Source organism: Cupressus sempervirens, chromosome 2 (genome assembly GCF_028749045.1).
Source record: "Cupressus sempervirens isolate cs-2001-9-10 chromosome 2, ASM2874904v1, whole genome shotgun sequence".
Classification (NCBI taxonomy): Eukaryota; Viridiplantae; Streptophyta; class Pinopsida; order Cupressales; family Cupressaceae; genus Cupressus; species Cupressus sempervirens.
Genome location: NC_143119.1, coordinates 417,022,007 through 417,048,706, shown reverse-complemented (window position 1 = coordinate 417,048,706; position 26,700 = coordinate 417,022,007). Strand labels below are relative to the sequence as shown.

Sequence of the window (26,700 nt, the reverse complement as noted above, 5' to 3'; positions counted from 1 at the left end):
ATTTGTCTTGACTTCAAACACCATAGTTTTAACTTTTGACAATATGTTTCTTTTTTCAAGCTATTACAAGTGCAGCTAACTTTGTCGGACAGTTTATAATAATCTATCTTTCATGCAAGATTTAAAAGTTGAAGATCAAGAGGAAACTTATGACTTATCACTCACTCTAGAGAAGCTTCACTGCTGCCAGCTATATGTTCTTGAAACTTTGATTAGGCATCTGATTTGGATAGATACCATACCACAGGTATTTGAGGAAATGTAATCTTTAGCCATGATATGATTAATCATAGTTGTAGATTTTGAGACATGCAATGTTCATTATTTTTGGGATCTTGTATCAACTCCTATTGAAATATTTTAAGACTACGCCTGTGGAGGAACTTCCAAATAATCCACTGCATAGGAATTGATCATTGGAAACCATATGAGAGGAGTTGGGAGGGGACATATCTTTTTACCAAATTATATAAGGAGGATTTGTGTTTCGGTGCAATTTCCAATCCACTACCATGGCCAAGGCCTGGTTAAAGTATTTGATGTGTTTGAGACTTTAACCCCAATGGCCTCGGCATGGTTATTTTCCTCCAAGATATAAGTGTATACTTGAATTCAGCCAGTCCATGTCTATTAAATTTGGTTGAATACCAACTACCACTTCAGCTTCATGTGAGAGAGAATCATAGAGAAGAAATAAGCCTTTGAGAATATGTGTAAGAGTACTATTCTTGGTTATAACAGCTATTATATGATGCCTATGATGGATACAGTCAGGAGGTTATGGACAGTTGCATCAAATATTTGTACAGTTGAACAGTATTCATGTAATCCAGACTCTGGCACGATGTGAATTAGTATTTCTCTCTCTTCTCTTCTCTCTATATTCAGTACTATCTACTGGTATGATATATTGTTAATTGTAGGAATAGTGGTCTTAATCAGAAATTCTGAACCTGCAGGCAAGGAGAACAGATTTTTCTGGTTTTGTAGAAAATGAGAATGATCTTGATCATAATTTTTGAACCTGAATGAAAACAAGAGTGTTGAGTGCAAGTAGCCATTTGAGATTTGAATCTGATTGTGATGTGCTTTAGTTTGTTTATCTTGTGTATGTGCTGACAGATAGTTCTATATCTACAAACATTTTAAATGCACAGAAAATAGCGGGGTCTCTTTTGTGTAAATTAATAAGAAAAGAAGAGAGACAAAAAGGAAAACTGAAAAGTTACAGATGTCTTGATTAGAGGGGTGATTCTGGAATTCAGCCATAATTTGTTCCACAATACCTTCCGATGGCTTCTAGATGTGCAATAGGCAATAGCGAGAAATCATAAATCTACTACAAGTATATGAACGCAGAATAAGGCAAGGGTAAAATTTTGTGATGAAAGGGCCATAAGAAAAATCATAGAAAAAGGATTTTATCTAGAGAATAAGAGGAAGAGATCTTTGAAAAATGGTATCATAGTTGAGCATAAAGAAAATGGTGGACATCCCTTGGTTTTCATTCTTAAACTAATGCAATGTTTCTTTTAAACTTGGTGCCAATTGACACCAACTGGCAGGAAGGACTGGTTTTTATTATTTATTTGAGATAATCCTTGTTTTGCAAATGTGATCATTGTTGATGTCTGGAGACAACTCGTATACCATTATGGAAACTCTCTCAAACTAGGAGGCAGAATTTCATTATTTTGTATGTCCCAGCATGAGTAACAATCTGGTTCTAGTTGTCTGATTTCTACACAAAAAGATATAGAGTTACTATTATGTTATTGTTAAAGTACATTAAGATTAAGATTGTGTGTAAGCTTGCTGCCTTTGGTTTGGAGAATAGAGTCTCCATGCTATGGTTATTTGAATTTTTGTGGTCTTTCTACTTTTGAGAACCATACGATGGTATAAAGATTGTCACATGCAACAAAATGCCATAGTTACATCACCGTCGAGGATACGGGGAGGACAGAATGAGAGGATGGCTTTCCGAGAGGTGGGGATTGTTGATGTGAGTTTTATGTCACTAAAACATGCAGAATTGAATACCCAGTATTCCAGAATGAAACACTAAATCTCCAACTGTCTCTTGAACAAGGATGCTTATATGCTAAACAATGTAGATAGATTGTGTGATCAAATGAGATAACCCCACGGTTCCTTCTTAATCATGGATTTTCACTCAATTATAATGATGTGATATGCTTGGTATCAAAAGGGACTTATGTTCGATCAATGGATGTCGACTTGACTTTAACTTTTTTCTCACCAAACAAACTGTGAAGGATAAGGGTTTAGAAGGCAAACCTAACTATAAGAATGTAAGACAATGGTTATCATAGGGTGAGCCTCTAACCAATCCTTTCTTGTCTGTCAACTGTAATGTCCCAATTTTTAGCAGGTCCTGCAATTGGCTTGGTTAGTTCACCATCGCAACCCTTGTGAGCTGACAATAGGATTTGAGGGTCTCAGTTATGGGGTTGTAGGCTTTCCAGCAGCCTATGGCGTGTTTTGGCTCCATTTGAGGGACTTACTATTTATAGTAAGTCAACTGTTGGGTCCAATGAACTCAGTTGAGTTAGAGGAGTTGAGTGATGCTCTCAATTTGTATTTTGGGCTTTTGGTTTGGGCTCCAAGAAGCTTGGAGCTAGCGTTTATTTATATGAAGTCATCCCATCAAGTTCATTCATCGTCTTTCTTTATTAGGATCACTCTGATGTTGTTAGATTTCGATTTTGATGCTTCTACAACTCTTTTTGCAAGACAGGTGAATTATAATTATTCATCTAAATAGGTTGAGGTTGCTATTTTTGTTGATGTTGTATGTTGGTCACCTCAATACCATAGCTCGTTGGAACTGGGTCGAAAAGTTCTAGATCGTGGGCACAAGAAACAATGACCTTGTGTGTCAGAATATTATGTTATGGTGGAAAAGGTCATTTTTGGGAGCCAAAAGAAATTTATAAATAATATTATAATGACACTTTATTATATTTTAATGTTGTGTGTAGGAAGCTTCTTAAGTGAAATTCATTTGGGAAACTTGTGCCATTTGGATATTATAAATATGAGCCCAATTGATGGGAGAAGACATCTGATTATATGATTATCTTATTTTCTTTTGTTATCTTGGTGACACTTTTGAGGTTCTTATTATGTGCTCTTGTTGAAGGATAAGGATTTGAAGTTGAGAGGTATTTTTGAATCACTGCTTAGGTATAGTGATTTAATTCTAAATTTGGTTGAATCTCCTTATTGAATTCATCTATGGTTGCGAGAGAACATTGTACCTGAAAAATATAGAATTATCATTAATTCTATTTACCACTGCTGAAAGGATTGATTTGGCTGAGGGTTTGTATTTGAATTGAATTAATAAATTCAATCTGGTTGTAGCTCTCCATTTATGTATTAGTGTTTCTTTGGAGACACACGTAGCAGGAGGGATCTTTCACCTTGGGCGGATATCAATCTACAATATCTTTGATCTATAGGCAGCTCACAACATCATTGGGCATTATTATCTGAAATCACAAAGATTTGCAGCCTATATCAAACATTGCGAAACAATTTTGTCGATGAAGTGGGAGTGTGCAATGTAGGGTCTGTTGCAACCATTCTATAAAAGATATTTTGGACAGGTCCATTTTTGTAATAATTTATATCATTGCAGCATTACTGTGATCAAATAAGAACTCAATATTATAAGTTAAAGAAGACTTGTAATTCAGAATTTTATATTCTAAATTCGAAGGGTAGAATTACATATCAATGTTAGGCATTTATCAATGCAAATTTTTTGAGTCTGTTTCATGTGACAATTGTGAGTAAAACATCACTAGCCTTGTGTTTGAAAGAATTGTGTGCCAAGTGTTTGATGTACTATCAAACCACTGATTAGTGTGGAAATTGATGACTGTTTGAGCCATAACCTATTTGGGTTATTATAGTGGTATCAAAGTGGTTTTCTACCATCTTGTGGAGTAGGAATTTTTATTATTATTTCAGATCAACTGTTGCATTTGGAGTGACCAACACTCTAGCATTTTCTAGCCATGGATAGACATAGGAGGATTAGTAGTTTTGGAAACCAGTGGAGCAATGAGGAAGTTAGCACAAAAATTAATGATTTGCGGGAGAGTGTGGAGAAACTTAAGCTTCATCAGTAGAGGTTGGCGGAGAGCTTCTTAGATCTAGAGACAATTGAGAGGGCAGCAAGGTATATGGTTTATGTTTACAGATGTGTGCTTGCGAGGATGGTAGCACACATGCAATGAGCGATCTTGTGGTGGGTAGTTCTAATTCAGTTTCCTATCACAGTGCAGTTAGTGAGACAGAGAGCTTGCATAGGAGGCAGTGTTATAGAGGCATCATGTGACTAGTCAACTGAAGGTGAGTGAGAGTGACATTTCTTCAGCTCTTGAGCATTCTGATGCTATTAGTCAGATGCTAGCTACATCTGGTTGGGGTGCTCTTGTGTTAGAAGAGCATGGTGATAGTAGTCTTTCCCTCGTAGAGGTTCATGTTCTTTGAGAGGTTGTTAGGATCTTGAAGCATAGTTGCTCTCAGTTAGTTGTTGACAGGGATTACCTTCTGGAGTTGGGTAGCACCTATTATGAGACGTTGTTAGGGAAAGAGGAGGAGGTGGTTGAGCTCACCCAGGAGCTTGAGGTGATTGTGGACCGTCTTTAGTGTATTCATTTCGCTCTTCAGGATTCACAGTCACCATTAGATGAGGTTGCCTTGCAGGTACAGTCAACACCATCCCTAGACCCTATTCAACTGCATGTTTTGGTTGGTGGTGAGTTTTCTTCTATGGTTAGGGATGATGGACTTAATGATGTGGGAAAAAAAATTTGTCTAGGATATGGTTGTAGTAGGTATAGAGGAGGTGAGAACATCAATGGAGACGAGCTCTCATCGTGATTTGCTTCCTTCTACCAGAAGCGAATCTATTTCTTTATTTCATATAGCTAGTAGCATTGGACAGTTGGTAGTGCCACATACTTGGAGGGATCAGTTGTGGGTCGCAGGGAGCAAGATGATGCTTTCACATATAATTTCTACTGCAGAGAGTCTTTAATGGAGTATCTATAGGAGAGTTCAGGTGTATGGGAGGATTCATACAAAGTGTTAGAGGGTACTCTTATCCAGCGCGCTCATGTTATTCAGAGGTTGGTGGAAAATATTGTAGAGACTTTGTCTACAATGCTTCCCCATAAGGATCTTAAGGTCAAGTTTGCTGAGAGAGTTGCCCAAGATGCTGCCCAACCAATAGTTTTGAGTCAAAGATTGGAGTCGTCTCTTAATTCCCAATTTGATACTGATGAGCCATTGACAGAGATTGGAGCATTCTACCAACATTAAACAGTGGGGTGTATTCATCATTTTTCTTTTGACCCGCAAGTAGAGGATTTGGTTTCACGTTGGTGTAGGTTTGCTCAGTTTCATACCATTCATTATGGGATGGGTTAGCACCATCTTTTGCATATGGGATTTGCAACTACAAGTTAGACCACTAGTAGTATCTACACACCCATGAGAGTTTATCAGAGGTTGGAGTTGGTGATAGTTATTCAGGTACTTATGGTCATTATCATTTGCACAGTGTAGTTGGGTGTGAGTTTTAGTTTGATAGGGACTCAAATGTTGACAGAGTTGGTATTTTAGTTGGATTGAGTTTCCATGAGTTGTTACCACCATCAGTGCCTACAGTTAGTTTCAAATAATTATGTCATTGATATCAGTTATTTGGGTGTTGATACTAGAAGTGTTACTTCTACAATGCAGGGATAGAACATAGTTCTACCCTTGGGATCCAGGTGGACTATAATGTAGGCTGTTATAAATCTGAGTTACTTTCTTGGCATTTCTTTTTAATTATTTTGTATTTACATATATATCTAGCGCTTGCTTCAAAGTGTTTGACAAAATGTCAAACAACTAAATAGTAAAGGAAATAGGCATTTGTTAAATCTATAACAAGTCAGGGTTATTATAGAACTTGAGATGCGAAGTTTGGTGATGTCCATAACATTGAAATGCTATTGTTTTGAGATGCAAATCTTGATGTTAGATTAGAGTTGTACAGACATATGACCAGTTTTGTGAAGTGCAACGAAGGCAAATCAGATATTAAAGATATCAGCAGCATTAAGAGGTTTTGTAGTTATCTTCTATAGTGAAGAACATTATTATATATTGCATTTTTGGGCAGCGGGCTCATCTTGCATACTTTATGTAATTATAATAACAACTCCTAACAAGTTTGAGGCTTCTAACAAGGCCTAGTCCTCTAACAAGGACAGAGACACTATACGGATGTAATAGACTCTTAACAGGGTCAATATTTTTCACCAGATACTTTTGATTAGTAGATCATTTTGGTTCACTGTAATGTCACCATCTTTTGAGCATCTTAGTGGAGTTCTTAGCCTTTACATTCTTTGAAGGCTAAGTAGGGAAATAAGGAGAAATTGATTAAATTAATATCTCATAAAGTCATTAAATAAATTTAAAATTAAAAGGTGACTTTATATTTAATTGATTTAATTAAAAGTGACTAAAGTTAAATAAATAAATTAAAAGAATCTTTTAGGAGGAATTAAATATTATATCATTTCTTCTAGAAGGAGGTCCATCTATTTGAGGGAAAGAATAAATAGGGAGGGCAGCCTCATTCTTGAGCATCGAATGTGTTGCTTTCTACTCTTCCAGATAACTTGTGCAGCCAAGGGTTTTTGCAGTTTCTACATTGATCGTTGGAAACGAACACTCCCATTGATTTTCATAACTAAGGTGGTGAAATATCTCCCAAAGGATTGTGTGTTGGAGAAGACAAATTAGTCTTTTCATTGTGCCAAATTTGTGGCCTAGGGCTAGATTTGTGGAGTAAGGAATAAGTTGGATATTGCTACAATAATGCCACTACAGTAACGCTGCTATAGTAACTTGCTATAGTGACACTGCTAGAATGATTTGCTACAGTGATACTGCTATAGTGATTCTCTACAATGACACCGCTACAGTGATTTTCTATAATGGCGCTGCTATAGTTTTGTCGCTACAGTGACTTGCTATAGTAAAACTCAAATTTTTGGAGCAATTCCAGGTTTCTATCTATTACATTTTACATTGTTTGAGAGTAGATATTTGGGGCATTGGTAGGGTTCTCTTAATTTTTTGTAATCTGATTTCTATCAGAATCTTGTCAAAAGGGATTAGAATATCATTGGAAATCATAGCAGGCATTGCCCTAATGTCTTATTGTTGTAGTTGCATATTTTCTCATTTGTAACCAATGCTATATGTTTCAAAAAAATACAAAAAAAATTTGTTGTTGGTTGTTTGGATTTTTGCAAGCGTATCAATTAAAGTTGGACATATATCTATATATATCCCTTGTGTGCAAAGTGTTTGATGAAATTCTCAAGTTAAGAAATCAGAATTGCAAGGGATATTACCGTGGTATCAAAACTTGCTTACAAAGTGTTTGACGAAATGTCAAATGACTGAATTATTAAAGAATCTAGTATTTGATGAAGTTATAACCGATTGGGATTATTACAAGGGTATCAGAGCTTTAATCCTGCCATCCTGGAGGGTTGAAGTTTCATATACAACCACAACAGTGAGGTCACCTTAGGGATTTCACTCGTAGGAGATCAGAACAAGAACAAAATCAGTTTGAGAATATACCCATAGAAGAAATGGGTGAGAAGGGAGGAGAAGAAATGGGAAGAAACAAAGAAAAGATGGTGGAGACAATGAAGAAAGAGAAGCATGAGAGTTCTTTAGACATTTGGCAGTGGAGCAACAATAGATAGCTGAAGCTTTACGAAAAATTACTACAACGATACAGAAGATGAACCCACAGATCAAACAAAACCAAGTCCTAGATGCTAATAGGAGTATAGTACCAAGAGCTTCCTCCCGGAACATTCATAGGCCTACACACCCTACCTTTCTCAGGGATAAACACGAAGATGATAATGCTGAAGGAGAAGCAACATTTGCAAATTATCTTATGGCAACGAATGTTGAATGGGAATCATTGACACCAGAGGTTAGGGAACACCTAAGCTTTGACAAATTGCTAAGTCAAAGGAGAAAGCATTGTAAGACAAGGCAAGCTCGAAGACCAAGTGACCAAAACAGAGGTTTGAAGCAGTGTTCCGGGACTCTGTGAGTCTGAGCAGGACTCTGCAAGTTTGAGGCAGAGGCGGCCTTTTCGAGGCAAATGGCTTCTAGACTCGGACTCAACCGAGTTCTAGCAGAGTCCACGTGGACTCGGCGAGTCCTGAGCCCAGGACTCTTCCGAATTTTTTTTTCAAAGATAGAGATTTCTGGAAGGTTATTTTTTGTCACTGTATATTAATTCTGAAAATGATGTTGTGATATGTTAGGACTTTATTACAAATTGAATCTTAAATCTTAAATCTTCAAATTTATGTCTAAAAAACGTGAATATTATACGAAATTTTATGTTTAAATCTTCAAATGTTGTTAACCAGGTTATAGAAAATTACATAGCTGAATAGCCCTGCATCTCAAAATGAAGGATAGTTACCCAAATTGAAGGCTCACTGCCAATATTGGTTACTATCTGGGTTTCATTATGAAGAAGTTGCTTCAAGCATTATAGAGTTCTATAATGTTGTACAAATATTTTCATATTTACATATATTTGTGTTAGAATTCTATAATGATAAATGAGTTTTTATTTTTATTTTTAGACTTACGTGCTCATGAATGTTAGAACTCTCTAGTGTTGTACATAAACTTTTAGACTTACGTGTATGTGTTGCTGGCTATGTCCTTGATCATTTTCTTGGCAAAAAATTGTAAGCCAACTATAATTGTTATTAAAAGAGTTTTACCGTTAAAGGTTGTGTTTCACCAAGCAAATTGATAGACATACTTGAGAGCCCTTTTGTTGTCTACAATGCACACATAAGCTGTAACAAACATATTTCTCAATATCCGAGTCTTCCATGACTTATCTTAGGCGTATTCATAGGAGGGCATAGGGTACTATGAACCTTAGTCTTCTACACTCTAGCTGATATTTTGATATATGTTTTCAACTTTTGATTCCATGGATTTCATATATTCTAGACATTTGATAGTGACGCTATGTTTAACTTTATATTATGTTATTCTGTTCTTTTTCCTTCAGAAATTCGTTGTTATACTTATGTGATCTATGCAAAATTGTGTATAAGTGTTAAGTAGCTTCCATTTATCTCAATTATTGTGTATTTGATGTTAATTGACTAAATGATGCATGAAAAAAAAATTAAATCCTTAAAAATCTTTGAATTTCATGGGTTTTTCAATTTTCCAAGTCCTAGCTAAGTCTAGTCGTCGAGTTCAAGTCCGAGTCAGATTTTGACTTTCTGAGTCAGAGGCTAGTCCGAGTCCCGTAACTATGGTTTGAAGCATGCACAACACAAATTCACATCAGCTATGTTTGATCATAGCAGGACGGTTACAACTCAATCTTGGACTCATAATAGAGGAGAATGATTTTATGTCTTCTACTTCCAATAAGGTGTGTAAAAACTTATATGATGAATTTGATGGACATGCAAATTTCAATCAGGAAAATAGTATGACAGCCTTGGGCGATGATTTGTCTACATCATCCTTACAAGAGGTTTCACAAGAGGTTATGGAAGTGATCGTGGGTGTTGACACTCAAGATACCGGTTCCATGAATGGAGATTAGATAAACAATTCTAATTTTTATGACATTAGTTATGAAACCTTGCATCCATAAGGGCCAAATGCTATCCTTGAGATGTCACTTGGTAGTACTCAAGAAAGGGGTATTAATGACACAATGATGCAGATTCATGCATTGATGAGTCTAATCTTTCAAATCAGACCTTAGCAAATGAGTTTGAAGATTCAAATGTTGGCATGGAGCCCCAGAATTGCGAGCTAGAAGAACATATAGTTGAGTTATCTATTGAAGGACATAGCAGCAATACCTTGGATGTTGATGTGCGCATGGACAATAGCACACAACATAATGTGTCTAATTCAGACTCATTTCAGTCGAGGAGCTTGCTTTGGAATGGGCAGTTACAAAGACCTCATCATTTGATTGAGCCACTTAAGGTGGATATGAAAGTTGATTCTCTACAAATGGAGCAGCCTCTTGTATTTTGATCACGCATAATGAAGGTAAATCTTTACAATGGCATGATATCATTATTGATTTGTTTGAGGACAATTGTGTTAAGCACCACTATTCTCCATATAACACTATGATAACATCCATTGATAGCAGCCTTACACCTATTGGTAAACCGAAAGATATCAATTATACAAGAGCTGGTTTAACATACTTTGGCATTAAAGAGGTGAAGAAGTTTAAAGAAATGAATGATGAATGGTTGCAGAAAGCTAAAAATGCTAAATCAGCGGCTGCCAATACAAGACAACATCTTCAAGAAGTCAAAGGAAAGGTCAATCTGCTCAACATAGCAAGGAAAAAGAGGATGGATAACATTAGAAGATTCTTATTTCAAACTGAGAATGAATCTAAAAATGTACCTAGATCCAATGACAACAATGAAGTTGACGAGTCTAATCAATTAAAGGATTTGGTAAAGATTCCAAACATGAAGAAACAAAAACAATTCGAGGGTTCTTCATGTGCTGCTGAAGTTGCTCATAGTGTGGAGACTCAATTGAAGGTGAAGAAGGATGAGATTATTGCAGCATTAACTCATCATGACATGATGCACAAGCAAATTGAGGATCATATTTGGGTAGTTCAAAAAAAGTTAGATCCCAAGGGGGATTCAACCGCACCCCTAGCTAGAGAAATGCTTAATGATTTGAGTAGAAAGAAGTTTTGTTTTTATTGCAAAGGGGCGCATGATGCAAACCATGATTGTTCATTAGGGTGTGAGGGGAAAATTGACTATGTTATGTGGGCATATAATGAGAATTGTGAATTTGAAAATTTAGATCAGAAATTTGATTAAGAAGGGTCTGAGCTAGCAGAATCAGAACATGAGGAAGAAAGGGCTGAAAGGGAAGAGTTGGTTCAGCTATAGGAAGCATGTCTCACTAACATACAGTGTGAGGGTTCCTTTAAGATGCGTGGAGTTTTAGTTGGGAAAAAGATCATTACCTTGCTTTATACAAGAGCCCCACATAAATTCATTGATGCTTGGTTGGTTGAGAGATGCAACATTACAGACTGAGGTATTGGAGGGTATAAGAGTAAAGGTTACAAATGGCTACACTCTTAGGTGCGACAAGAAGATTTCAAATCTGCCCATGCATTTGAATAGCTTTGATTGTAATGCAGATTTTAATGTGGTAAACATGGAAGATGCTGATATGGTATTGTGGATGACATGGCTTCATGACATAGATTGTTTTTTGATGCCAATACATGAGGAGCAACGAAAACATGCTTATCATCTAGACATACAATAGTTGAGGCAGTTTGTGTTAGTTTTCGTGTACAGCAAAATGTGGAGGGATCATATTCCACATCTTGATACAGGTTTAGGTATTCTTGGCAAAGAGACCTTGCATATCATGGAATTCAAGTGTGAGTTAGGTTCTAGAGAGCCATTGTACTTAGGACACATCATTAGCACACAGGGAGTATGCATGGATCTAGACAAGGTCAAGGCAATCATTGGGTGGCCTATACCTGAGAATCTCACACAACTTAGAGAATTTTTGGGGTCATGTGGTTTTTATGACAGATTTGTTCATGGATATTCATGACATGGAACACCACTTTTTGATCTAACCAAAAAGGGATATCTCGGGAACTATATTGCAGGGCAGCAAAAGGGATGGGTTAAGTAGATGTCTTTGTGAGTACTGCTATAATATCACCTACCATCCTTCTATTCAAATGACACCATTTATGGTCTTGTATGGTTATGAGGCACCCAACTTTCTTGATTTGTTGATGAATGATAGTAGAATGGCTAGTGTTGGAGCTTTGCTGCAAGAAAATCAAGATGTCATGAGGGTTCTCAAGGAGAATATTGAGAGAGCACAAAACCAACAGAAGCAATATGTAGATTGGAAAATAGTTGAACGTTCATTCGAGGTAGGAGACATGGTGTACTTGGTGCTACAACCTTATAGACAATCTACACTAAAGAATAATGGTGTAGGGAAGTTGAAGCCACGATACTATGGACCCTTCAAAATCATTAAGCATGTGGGTGAGGTAGCTTATGAGTTGAAGTTACCAGCTGTCAGTAAAGTCCATAATGTTTTTCATTGGTCACATCTTAAGAAGGCGGTAGGACATCGTGTGGTTCCTTTCACAATTCTACCACCCTTAGATGATGAGGGTAAGTTGATTCTCATACTTGAGGCTATATTGGATGTTAGGGAGAAACAGGTGAGCAGACAAGTTATCAGGGAATATTTGATCAAATGAAAGGACTTGCTGGTTGAGGATGCTACTTGGGAAGGTGAGGAAATTTTGCAGCATTTGGAGTAGACATTGCATGAGGACAAGCAATTTTAGGGAGGGTGGACTATAATGTCCCCATCTTTTTAGCATCTCAATGGAGTTCTTAGCCTTTACGTTCTCCAAAAGCTAAGTGGGGTAATAAGGAGAAACTGATTAAATTAATTTCTTATAAAGTCATTAAATAAATTTAAAATTAAAAGGTGACTTTATATTTAATTGATTTAAATAAAAGTGACTAAAGTTAAATAAATAAATTAAAAGACTCTTCGAGAAGGAGGTCCGTCTATTGGAGGAAAAGAATAAATAGGGAGGGCAGCCTCATTTTTGAGCATCGAATGTGTTGCTTTCTACTCTTTTGGATAACTTGAGCCAAGGGTTTTTGCAGTTGCTACATTGATCGTTGGGAATGAACACTTCCATTGATTTGCATAACTGAGGTCGTGAAATATCTTCTGAAGGGTTGCAGGTGTTGGAGAAAACAAATTAGTCTTTTCATTGTGCCAAATTTGTGCCTAGGGCCAAATTTGTCGAGTAAGGAATAAGTTGGATATTGCTATAGTATCGATGCTACAGTAACATTGCTACAGTAACTTGCTATAGTGATTTTCTATAGTGACACTACTACAGTGTTGTCGCTACAGTGATTTGCTACAGTGACTTGCTACAGTAAAACTCATATTTTTGGAGCAATTCCAGATTTCTATCTATTGTAATCTGATTTATATCAGAATCTTGTCAAAAAGGGATTAGAATATCATTGGAAATCATAGCAGGCGTTGCCCTAATGTCTTATTGTTGTAGTTGCATATTTTCTCATTTGTAACTGATGCTATATGTTTCAAAAAAATACAAAAAAATATTTGTTGTTGGTTGTTTGGAGTTTTGCAAGTGTATAAATTAAAGTATGGCATATATCTATATATATCCCTTGTGTGCAAAGTGTTTGATGAAATTCTCAAGTTAAGAAATTAGAAAATTAAAATTAGAATTGCAAGGGATATTACAGTGGTATCAGAGCTTGCTTACAAAGTGTTTGACAAAATGTCAAACGATTAAATTATTAAAGAATTTGGTATTTGATGAAGTTATAACCGGTTGGGGTTATTACATTCACTCCTCCTACCTCACTATTTCCTATTTCTAACACCAAAGCTTAGTTACTCAGAGAAGGCTTAATAGCTTGAGTAAGATCTCTATGGATATGGATCAGTTACAGAAGAACCCAGAAGAAGCTCTTGAAAGACAAAAGAGAGAGATACTTTGAAAGACAAGTATGAAGATGCTAAAGACTACATTGAGAAGATAAAGGACAAAATTGAATATATTAGATTTAAGAAAGAGTCTAAAGATCAGTCCAAGGATTGCAATTAAGTTTCGAGGCTTAAGAAAGTGAATGAGATCCTGAAACGTGAGATAGAGATTACAAATCTAAAGTTAAGCTTGAAGGATGATGATAAGAAGGTTGAATTAGATTTGAGATCTAAGAATGCAAATCTGAGATCTAAACTTGTCAAGATAACATATGAACTTGAATCATCAAAGTTGTAGTATGCAAAACTTGAGAAGTATAATGCAATTGTGAAAGGAGAGCTAACATAGTCTAAGCAACATCTTGATAAGTTGTATTCTAGCAGTGAAAAACTTGACAGGCAGATTTTTATGCAAAGACCTATGAAAAGACTAGTCTTGGATATTTTGAAGGAGAATCATCTAAGAAAAATAAGGTTACAAAGGAATCAGATATTGTGATCCAACAACCTAAGCATGCAAAGGAAGATTTGAACAAGGTTGAGTCAAAACAATCTGAAGATGTATCTGGGCAACTTGAACAAGTTGAATCACCTAAAGAAGTAAGGAATCAATTCAGAGGAAGATGCTATGCATGCAATGAATTTGGTCACATGAAGAAGGACTGTACAGGTAAGTCATTTTAAACCCCTTTCTGGTTATTGTTATGATTTTCATGGTTTTGGTCATAAAGCTATTGAATGTAAGAAACCTAAATTCAATAATGATAATAGTAGAATGTTTAGAGGTACTAACCTTGCAACTAATAGACCTATTGGAGGAACCATTATTATAAGGAATGACATTATGTGTTATAAGTGCAACAATTTTGGGCATATAGCTAAAGATTGTAGAGCACAAATCAATAAGTCAAGACCTAGATATGGAAACAATGTTATAGTTTGTCAGATTCGTAACAACTTGGGTCATACAGAAAGGTTTTCTAGAATGAACAATATGAGAATGCCTAACAACATGAGGAATAACATGAGAAACCCAAATCCTAGATGGAATATGAACAACAGTAGAAGAAATGAGAATAATAGTAATAGTTAGAAAGAGAATGTGAAAGATCTTGTAGGAAACCTTGATGAATCATTTGTCAAGGATAAGGAACTAGCAAGCATATGTTGTGTTGGAAAGCCAGTGAAGTGAAGCATCCGAAAACATATTGAAGTCAGTTATAGTCACCAACCAATCATAATCTGATTGATTAATTCATTTCATTAATAAATAGAATAGAGTTACCATAAGAACAGTATAGAAAACCTTAGGGAAGGAATTGAGACTTGGAAAGTTAGTATGAGGTAGAGAAGGATGTAAGGAAGCTATGGTAAAGAGCGCATGAGATCTAGAGTTTATAAGTTAGTGTACAAAGTAAAAGTTCACTTGTAGACAAAAACAACTTTTTGTTACCTACGTACTTGCGCAATTAATGCAGAAGTTAATAGAAAGAGATGTAAGGATCAAAATTGGATTTTTGAGTACCATTTGATTGTGCAAGAAGTTAAGTAGTCCTTGGAGCGAATTTAAGAGCAAAATTGAAGTGCTTTGGAGCATAATTGAAAGCGAATTGGACAAGTCCTAAGTTTCACAAATCTAAGATATTTATCGCTTGCACAGTCATACTTTGAAGTTAAATTTGAAAAGAATGACAACCCCAATTGTTTGTGATGTTAGTGAGAAACCTAGATACAAGTTTAAGAAGCACCCACACATTTCATTAGAAGATGACCCATCAAGAGCATTTTCACAAGTGCCTAGTAAGGTTTTGCACGTAGAAGACTTTCATACCTATATTCACTATAAGTTTGAGTCAATTGATGACAATGACATTCATGAAGACATGAACCTAGTATACAACAATGTCCTAATACTGAAACATGGGTTTGAACATTTGGGAGACCTAAACATTACTAAGCATATGTTTTGTTCAAAATTTGATAACCATGAGTGAACAAGGATAATTTTGAGCCGTATACATGAAGATATGTTCTGGATAGGAGATACTTGTTATGATTGACAACAATATGAGTCACTAATTAATTGGATTAAGCAATGAGGGTAACAACCCTGTAAATGTGAAGAATGTAAATAAATTCATTGAAACAAACCTGAAAATAGTGTCAGATGGAAGAAACATGAAGCTAGAGATGATCAAGGAAGTTGATGTTAGACTTGTCAGGAAAATAATCGGATACAATATGACTTATAGTTCCAAATTGAACTTTGTACCTATAGGATTCATCCATGCAGCACACATGATGACTTTGAAAAGAGAGAAAGTTAACATGTGTGAACTTCTAAGACAACAATTACTTCACAACATTGACAGAATCAACAAGACCAAGAATGCAATTTTCAGATTTGAATTCTTATTGACACATTTGTTCTTCCAAGTAGTAAGAAAGTTTCCTAGTATGCTTGATTGTGAATGGAACTCCAACAAATGTACAATGGACCTAATTACACCCTACTTTAGAAAGAAACTAGAGGATAGAATGACAGAAGATATCACTAGGATGATTAAGAGATTTCAAGCAAAAATGAAACAAAAATTTAGGATTCCACCATCCCTACTTGAGAAGTACGAGGATGAAATTTGCTTTATGGTTGAAACTGATGTTACATGCATGGAGGCAGTAGAGCCAAGAGTATGAAATGACAAAGGAGTTAATTGAAGGATATGCAAAGATCATCTTGGAATCAGAAAAGAATAACGTGTGTCCTAGATGGGACACCTATGAAGAAAAATTCAAAGAAGTTGTCATTCAACTACATTGTAAGGATATCAAGAAGAGAGTTGATAAGAAGATAGCTAGTATACTGAAGAAATCAGGTATGAACAAAGAAGAATTTAGAGAAGCCATGGGAATTGTAATTGGAATGAAAGCAATTGGGCAATCTGATATTCTTATTGCCAAGCCATTAGCCTTTGACAGTACAGAAGAGGGAGTAATAGTAGCAATACCATCTATGCAGACACCTATTGCACCTTATGCAGTGGTTGCACCTTATGCAGTAGCACCTGTGCAACCAACATTTATTCCAGCAATTCAGTCAAAAGATGAAGAAGATGTCAATATAATTGAAGTTTTGTTAGCAACTCCACCTAGCACTAGAAGATCATTGAGATTTGCAGAAGTAAAACAAGAATCAATTCAGCCACCTAAACACAAGAGATTAGAAGAAATGACCAGTGGTCCAGGGAAGAAAAGGAAGACATTAGTTACTTACATGGGTAAGCAAAAGAAGAACACTGAACAAGAGACAGAGAGATCAAATTCAAAGAAAAAAAGTGCAGAAGAACCTAAGAGAGAAACATATAAAGGAAAATCAGATGTATCTACTGGAGAAAGGAAGAAATGGAAGCCAAGAATTGAAAAGTTCAATTGTATGATCATAGATGTGATGGTAATGACTTATACAACAACTTTGAGAAGTTTGAGCTAGAGAATGCAGGTAATAAGGCATATGATATTGAATAGCAAGAAATTCACCGATATACAAGGACTTATTCCTAAGGATTTGTATACAAGACTTGTAAATAGAAAGAAGCGAGTTGTTGAATAGGATAAAGGAACAAGGGAAACATTAATAAGGAAATGATGCAAAGTAGAAGGTGATCACCTTGAAAGAATAATGAAGAATATTGAACCTTTACTAAGAAATAAGACTAGAGCCATATTAATAATGGGAGGAAATTATGAAGAAGTCAATAAAGAAACTAAAGAGGCTATTGTCAAGGTTATGACTTCTACAGAAGCAAGCTCAAAAAAGGAAAGGAAAGTAATAGGGGGAGAAATCCCTACTCACTCTACAGGAGAGGTAAAAGTAGAGGAACAAGATATATCAATATCTACGCTAGCAACAACATAAGCAAAAAAAGATACAAAGATTGAACAGGCAATAGAACCATCAGAGATGCCACAAGTAACAATTGGCACAGATACAACGCATGTGGACAGTACAAGCATTATAGTGGACACAGCAGAAGATCCTTTTTAAGGATTTTGGCCCTTCTATTGTTGACAATTTGGTAGATTGCACACGCTCCGAAGATGAAGGGGAGGAGGAAGAAGAAAGGAAGAAGCAAGAAAAACAAAGGAAGATGAGAGAAGAAAGGAAGAAGAAAGAAGAAGAAAAGAAGAGAGAAGAAGATAAGAAAATCTTAAGAAAGCGGATGAGAAAATGAAAGATAGCTGAAAAATCATAGTTCAAGAAACTTCCAACTTCAAACCTCAACTGCAACATCTTGAAACAGAGGACACACCCATGCAAACAGAGGCAGGAAGGCAAGAAGCAGAAGCCAATACATCTATTCAGAAGACTCCTCAAAGGGAAAGTGAATTGAGCTCTTCAAGGTCACCACTTGAATCAGCTTTGGCAACTCTATCTGGAGAGGATGATGATAAAATTGAGTTGATATCATCTCTGAGCAAGATAATTGAGAAGAACAAAAGAGTAAAGAATTTTCAAAGTTCATTAATGGAAGTCACTGACAAATTGTAGAGTATCATATCAGTAAGATTTATTGAACGAAAGCCTCAAACAAGGGCAAAGGAAGTGATCAAGGCTTTTGATAATGATTTCACAAAGTTATTAGAAATTGCAGCTAGAAAGGCTCAAACCCGTCATGATGTTGAAATGTTCAAAAAGGTTTGTGAGAACATTAGAGAAGACTTGAAGAGTCTTGATGTACGCATCAAGGAATTAAGGTGATGCTTGACTGAAGAAAAAGTATTACATGGAAAATGTATTTTCTCACATGATTTTGTCAAAGATATCTCAGATGAGCTAACAGTCAAATTAACAGAGTTGAAAACCTTTATTACTAAGCTACAAAGTCCTAATGTACAGATCATGGACTTAGAGAATTCGCATAATTCATGATGGCATTGGGCTATTAGAGTTGAAAATGGAAAGGATAATGAAAAGATTTTCACCATTGAGAGAGCACCTTACCTTATAGATTGACTATGTGCAAAAATAGTTGGATGAATGCCTTTCGGCTAAAGCATCATATGAAAAGTTTGTGTAGTCAGATTTGAATGCAATAGAGATTGCATCTTATGGGCTATGTGCATTAATCAGCATATCTAAAGGAGTCAAAGAAAGGTTTGACAAGGAATTCTCTCTCTTAAAGAAGAATTGTGTGGATTGCATCACACAGATATCCACTCAACAATCTTAAAGGTAGAAGTTCAAACTTTGATTTGTATATAAGTTTTGACACCACCTTTGTCCTTGATGTCAAAGGGGGAGTATAGTAAAGGAAAATTGTATACGTGAATATAGTAGGAAAATTATATAAGGGAATATAGTAAGAAAATTGTATAAGGGATTTATAAGCGAGAGCATAGTCAAAGGGGGAGTATCCTTATGTAAAGATGATAACAATAAGATAAGATCCACAGTTTTTGTAAATTTTGTAATGGCTATGTGAAGATTCATAAATTTTGTAATTTTCTTTTGGGACTTAGCCAATTTTCCCATATGTTTCCATCAATGCCAAAGAGGGAGATTGTTGGCAATTTGGCTAGGGTAGATGATACAAGGTTATCATTTATGGCAACATATATTCAAGATTAAGTGAGCAAATCATGAAGATGAAGTTTTGATAGGACTTTGAAACTTGTCTAAGTATCACAGAGTTTATCTATCAGCACATACACTATTTTGATTGGCGCAGTTCACAGAAGCATTATTGGCACGTGCGCTCTCAGATGCAACTAGTATGCAAACAATACAAACAGGTTTATTGCAGTTTTTCCAGTTGTAGTAATGAGCCGATAAAACAGGATAAAGACAAGGAATCAAGTATTTTATGCTAAGAAATTATTTTGTTTATCAAAATAAATAGTTGACCAATTAGTGACGACATTCTAGATGTGAACCCTAAGTGAGCAAGATATAATTTTGTATTTTGGCAAGCATATAAAGGCATGAAGGCTGATATTGCAGGCTATTATGAAGTAACTTGGTATAAAGGACAAAACTTCAAATGCGAGGTTTGGTGATGTCGATGAAATGCAATTTTTTTGAGATGTGAATTCTGATGTTAGATTAGAGCAGTACAAACACATGACTAGTTTTATGAAGTGCAGCAAAGGCAAATCAGATATTGAAGAAATCAGCAGTAGTAAGAGCTTTTGTAGTTATCTTTTGTATTGAAGAACATTATCGTATATTGTATGTTTGGGCAGTGGGCTCATCTTGCATACTTTCTCTAATTGTAATAACAACTCCTACTAAGGTTGAGGCTTTTAACAAAGACCGAAACACTATATGGATGTAATAGACTTCTAACAGGATCAATATCTTTCACTAGATACTTTTGATTACTAGATCATTTTGAGGGCATCATCCCCACCTAGGTTTTCCCTTGGCTAGGGTTTCCCTAGTCAACAAAATATGGTATTTTGTGTTAAATTATTTTATGGTTGTGTTTACTGTTCAGCTTAATCAGTTTACTTTCATATGCAAGTTATAATATTGTTAATGATATCCATAATTGGGAAGAAGTTTGTGGAATATTGATTCACCACCCCCCCCCGTATTTCCTATTTCTAACAAAATGTCTCACCTATCACCTTTCCATCCTAGAAACGCTTTACCTATCATACAAATGAGTTTCTATTATAACCATATAGGCTACACTGTCTTGTGAACATCATTATGCAATTGCATCTCTCCATTCACCACAGATTTGATAAACCAGTCAAATCACCTATCATTTGTCACACTATTCTGGTAGTTACACACTTCACCAATCATCTTACTCTTCTCTTCACCAGAAGCAATCAACAAATGCATCTCAAGAGATTGTCCCAATGCTCTCGTGATGATCACACACACTAATTCTTACTGCAACACTCAATTCTCCATAATTACTTGGCAACATACTAGGAACACTAGGCCAATAGTTGTCATCAATGACAACACAATAACAGATCATCATGCAATCCAATCATCACTCTTCTCACTATCATCACATCATCAGTTATGCTAGCATTGTAATACATACGCAAGTTTTATTTTCCTTCGAGATCACATTGTTGATGGCTTTCCAAGGCTGCCTTCAGCTACTACAGGCTGTCTATCTAAAGTTGACCTCTGAGTGCGTAACATTGACTTTTGCAACTGTTGTTGTTGTAGACAATTACAGGCATGTTGGGTTTGTACAGAAGCCTTAGAGGTTGTTTCTTTGCTGGCAAATGAATATCATATTTTTAGTGTTTGTTAAGCAATGAATTCAATTGTTAATTCATCCCTCCACCTCTGATTTGTAATTGCAGATCTATTCTGAAGAAATCTGGCAACAAGTTTGAACTGGCTGCAAATGCACCTCCGAATTGTTGGTGCCAACTATAGGAAAAGTTGTATGGCCAGCTAGGAAATGTAGCTCTAATTTGAGTGGTACACATGGGTGTAAAAGCATCCACAACACCTCGAAAGCAAACCTCTCAACCTCCAGTCTGAAACTAACCCTGAATTCAGTCCAAGCCCTAGCTGAAATGGTGATTTTTTCGCTCAATTTAATGGGGTAGCTTTCTCCCGGTTAAGTACAACCTAGCTATAGATGAAAACAATTACCAAATAGCTCAAAATGACTCACAAATTCCATGTAGCACTCTGAGCCTCCAAGAAAGTCCCCTAACCATCCTGTTGGCCTACAAGAACTTAGGTAATAGGCCAACCTACCACTCATCTCCCATTGCCTAGAAATAGGACATTAAATAATCCATAAAGTTTTCTCCATTATTCAAATTATTTTTCCTTCTTTTCCATTAGATTCTATATATCTTGTCAAGAGTTTTGATTTGAGAGGTTGAATAGCAAAACTAATTACTATTCTAGTGTGGTTATTATTGTTATTTGTTGTTTTACTTTACCATTCTAATTCTTATCTTCTTTGGAACTTTTCATGTTTGAAATGTTTGCATCATCTATGGCAACAAATTTATAAATTTTCTTTTTCTTCTTCATTACCAATTATGTGAAAAGGATCGGGAAGGGAAGGAAGAGTTATATGATGTAATTTTGGAATGTCTCAATGATTCCACCATCATGTTAAAACATTGATCAAAGGAGATACTCACAAAGGAGCATTAATTAGCACGGGCTCTAAGCATTCAATCTATAGAAGAAATTACATAATAAACGTTGCCACTGTAGCAATGAGTTAAGTGCAATATTAATAGAGGTAGCTGTTTTAGATGGAAAAAGTCAAGGTTGGGCGGTTGTGGTCGTCCAAGAAATGAAATATGTTTTTAAACTCTTCTGATAGTCTGTTAGCTAGAATCACTAATTTATCCTTCTAACCTTCCCACATAAATTAATTATCAAAATGGTTTAGATATCCCCTTGTAATCTAAAAGTAATGGGTCCTGGCCTAAAGCCTTGTTAGGTACCCATTTACAATCACTAGTCAAATTTTTCACACTGCTTTCCATCATCATAATTGCTTTGGGTTTTCATGGCTTACTCCTAACCATTACATTTCTCAAGTGGTTTCTTGCTAACCACAAATTCTTCACACAAATGGTTTCTAACTGACCATAAACTTTACACTTGAGTGGTTTTAGCTAACAAGGAATCTCACATACTAGTAAAACTTCACAAATGGTTTCGGATTACCATAAATCTCACATGATTAGGAAACTAGCTTATAATGCACACACATCTTGATCATCACTTTGGGATTTCTGCACAATTTTTTATGCTTCTTATATACCTGCCTTAAAATTGATTATTGAGTCAATATAAAAAGTGATCCATCTACTGAGATACATGGGTACCCAGCCAATGTACTCGGTAGCTCTATAGGAATCCTTTTCACCTACATGATTCATTAATATGTTAAGCCAAAACACTTAAGGGTGTCGGGTACAACTGATCGTGCACCTCTCCAATGACTCAGGTACAACAAAAATCATTCCATTGAAACACACTGTGAGTGCTCAAGGATCCTAGATTTTATGGGCTACATTGGCCTCATATATTGCTTCCAGAAATTCAAAAGCAGAATGCTACAGAATTCAAAAATCTCTTCTTATTTGTTGCACAGAAATATAATTCTATTATTTAAGCCTATTTTAATCTCAATAATATGGGGAATCTTTGTTTTACCTCTTCTTTTCTTCTTTACAGTGATTTCAACTATATTTTAGTGATTTAGGACAGATTTAGAATAGGCCTGCACAACTTCAATTGTTTTCACGATCTCTTTGCCTTCAGCTACAACTAATTAATCTCTCTAACTCCGATCCAAACACTTCAACCATCTCAGTTAGATCTAGATTTTTCTTGACATTAATGATAGCAAGGATCTCCCACAATAGACAACTATTTTTTGTGGTTGCACACTTCTTGACATTACAAGGACTTATTTCAACCCAAAAATCTTTTTCAACACCTTCAGATCCTTTTTTAACTGATAAACTTCAAACAACATACTCATCCCACAAAATTTTTAAGCAAATTTATTTAGGAAAAAAACTTGCACATATACTTAGGTATGGACCTTTATTGACTCTTGGCAGACCACTTGTGATTATCTTCTACTTTACAACTGGCCTCTTTATGCTTGAACTGATGACATTACCAATCTCAACACAGCACTTCAATCTGGGGCATCCTCTTTTACAGAGTGGTTTTTGCTCCATCTCACCTTGGGCAGATCGGCAAAACTCTTTTGCTCAGATCGAATATCTTTGGTGGCTTTTTTTGTGATCTCCTTCGAATTGGACATCTCTGCTGCTGCTGCACTATTGACTCCTCCGATTTTTATTCTCAGACCTTTATTCACAAACATCAGTTTCAACACACCCTATAATTTGTGCAGTATTTGAACAACATTCTTGTTTCTACTATGCAAATAGCATATACTAGGCTGAAACTCAACCCAAAAATCTTTTTCAACACCCTCAGATCCCTTTTTAACTGATAAACTTCAAACAACATACTCATCCCACAATATTTTTAAGCAAATTTATTATAGGAAAAAATCTTGCACATATACTTTGGTATGGATCTTTATTGACTCTTGGCAGACCACTTGTGATTAACATCTTCTACTTTACAACTGGCCTCTTTATGCTTGAACTGATGTCATTACCAATCTCAACATAGCACTTCAATCTGGGGCATCCTCTTTTACAGATTGGTTTTGACTCCATCTCACCTTGGGCAGATCGGCAAAACTCATTTGCTCAGATCTACTATCTTTGGTGGCTTTTTTTGTGATCTCCTTCGAATTGGACATCTCTGCTGCTGCTGCACTATTGACTCCTCTGATTTTTATTCTCAGACCTTTATTCACAAAACATCAGTTTCAACTCACCCTGTAATTTGGGCAGTATTTGAACAACATTCTTGTTTCTACTATGCAAACAGCAGACTTGGCTGAAACTCAATGCATGACCGAGCACCATAACATAGCTCAAACTTTATCAGATTAGTTTGTGGTTAACTCCTCTGGCATATCTACAGAACTTTACCTCATAATATAAACATACAATCTTCTCCTTTCTCTTTTCAGGATCAGACCAATACCCCAGATTCATCGGCCCCTACAAGTTTGTGGGATGGTTTACCATTGGCTTTGATACCGTGTTAAAACATGGATCAGAGGAGATGCTCACAGAGGAGCACTAATGAGCACAGACTCTGAGCATTCAATTTATAGAAGAAATTACATAATAAATATTGCTTATACTATAGAAATGAGGTAGGTACAATATTAATAAAGGTAGTTGCTGAAGATGGCAAAAATTAATGTTGGGCAGCTGTGGTCAGCTGAAAAGTGGTTGCAAATGAAACATGTTTTTAAACAACAGTCTATTGTTAGCTGGAAAAATTAATTTATCCTTCTAACACATTCGTAGCCTACTCTATCCAAATTAAGTGCCGCATATTGTATGACCTCCTCTTCTATCCTCTTCTATCATTGGGTTTAATTGAATGTAGGTTTGTAGTTTCTGCACCCTTACCTTTGCTCTCGCCTTTGCCAACCAATCAAAGTAAGGAATTCTCAGCTGGCCTACCTTCTTCTAAGTTCTTAATGTACATCTTTATATAGAATAGAGGAGAAATGGCATTAAATCAAGTTCAAAGATAGGTAAAGATTATATGATCATAGTCATACACTTTTCTGAGGGTCATTGTTACAGCCACTATATCAAATATTAACATTAGTAGGAGTTTTTCCCTTGTGGAAAATACCATTCTAAGCCCAAGTGGTAAATCTGCAGGCATGGTTAAATTGTAATCAAACATTTAACCTAGCTTTTCTGTTCTAATTCATTTTTAAGTAAAAGCATAATTGTAGAATCATTGAAGAAATCACCATCCTCAATTTGTATGGTGTTATAAATATTATTTTGGGAAACTACTATAAATTGATTCTAGATTTGATAATTTTAAGAGATTTTGGTGTTTTGGAAGAGGTTTATGTATTAGATTAAGGCTAATATTTGAGGAAACACATTGCTTTTAAACAGGTAGAACAGGTTTTATGTGAACCGGTTGATCCTAATCTTCTAGATGAAGCTTTGAATTACTTGGAAGTAAGAACTATGCTTTCACTATGTTTTCATAATATACACCTTTCAAAATGCTTGAAACTAAGGATCGTATGTTGTATTTATCCACTAACTTATTTTATTTATTGCTTCTTATGTACTTTAAATAGGTCTGTAATTAATATTTCTTATAAAAATGTGCACATTGTGAGGTATAGTGTAACAGTATGGTGGATCTTTTCATTGTACAGGAACAAAAGCATTTGCTTGACACTGCTCTAGAGTCAATTACTAATAAGATTGACCAGCTTAGAGGTACATTTTAGGAAAAATTCATTGGATAAAATTTAGAAATTTCTTCATTTTAGTATGTGATCATTGTGTGTATTTCTTTCAATTTTGATTTAAGACATGCCAATGATAAAATAATCTAAATGAAGTCTGTTTATAGTTTGAAAGCATATCCAGAACATTAAGCCTAATAAACCTGATTGTACATGTATTAGAGGTCTAATAAAATTTTTTTTTATTGATAAAGATTAATATATAACCTTATATGAGTATGATATAGATGGTGGCAATAATCTATGTCCCCAACAAACAGAAGAAGAATTAGAAGAACGTGGCGATAATGGAATTAAAGGTGCTCATAATAAAGAGGCTGGTGGCAGAAGCTATGACAATAGCATGAGTGGAGATAGTATCAGTGATTGAAGTGATTTTCTGTATAATTCAGATGATTAACAATGGCTTTTCATTGAGTATTTATTCAACATCTAATGGAAGGTATTGAGTATATTATTTGATAATTCATGAAAAATGATCTCCACATTGAGCATTTATTGAACAGTTGATGAAATTTTGATTGTGCTTGACATATCTTTCTTTGCGAATTTGGTTGTTTGACCCAATACAAATGTTCTTAAGATGTTTTCCAAAGGTTGACATTGTAAGCTAGTAACAATTTTAATATATTTTTCTAAAAATACATGGCTTTTTTAAACTTCTGTTATATGTTTCTTTGACTTGTATGATATGTGTTTTCTTAATTAGGAGACTTGTATTACTCTTTAAATTATGATATAATAGCTATTATAAATTTTTACTATTGTTGATTGTTCAATTTTATTTTTAAAGTTTATTGGCAAGAGTATTTTATGGTAACTTATTCTTGTAGTTAAGAAAAAAATCTTTTTTCACAATAATAACAACAAAATATAAAACATATTCAAAAATAGTAGTCTCCTTAGGGAAGGAGTGAAGTGGTTGATGGGTGAGGGTAGCCAAGTTAATTTCTGGGAGGATACTTGTTTGATGGGCAAACCTTTCGTCTGAACGAAGTTTAATATTCTTAGAGAGCATCTCCAATTGCAGGCGGGAAGTAAGGTGATGGATTTCATTGGGTCGGGTAGGAAGTGGAAGAAG

The 26,700-nt window shown here is 35.5% G+C and overlaps 1 protein-coding gene across 6 annotated transcripts in view; it reads left to right on the top strand.

The window, feature by feature from the left end:
- Nucleotides 1-26,278, top strand: part of LOC149572873 (protein EMSY-LIKE 1-like) — a 287,381-nt gene extending 261,103 nt beyond the window's left edge. For 2 of the 6 annotated variants that reach the window (XM_089812005.1, XM_089812003.1), the window contains 3 exons: nucleotides 25,255-25,320; nucleotides 25,527-25,590; nucleotides 25,847-26,278. In XM_089812005.1, the coding sequence (XP_089668131.1) occupies nucleotides 25,255-25,320; nucleotides 25,527-25,590; nucleotides 25,847-25,989 (273 nt within the window). In that variant the 3' untranslated portion in view covers nucleotides 25,990-26,278. The remainder of the gene's footprint in view (nucleotides 1-25,254; nucleotides 25,321-25,526; nucleotides 25,591-25,846) is intronic. The other 4 variants (XM_089812008.1, XM_089812006.1, XM_089812004.1 and 1 more) reach the window with 3 other exon arrangements.
- Nucleotides 26,279-26,700: the final 422 nt, after the last annotated feature.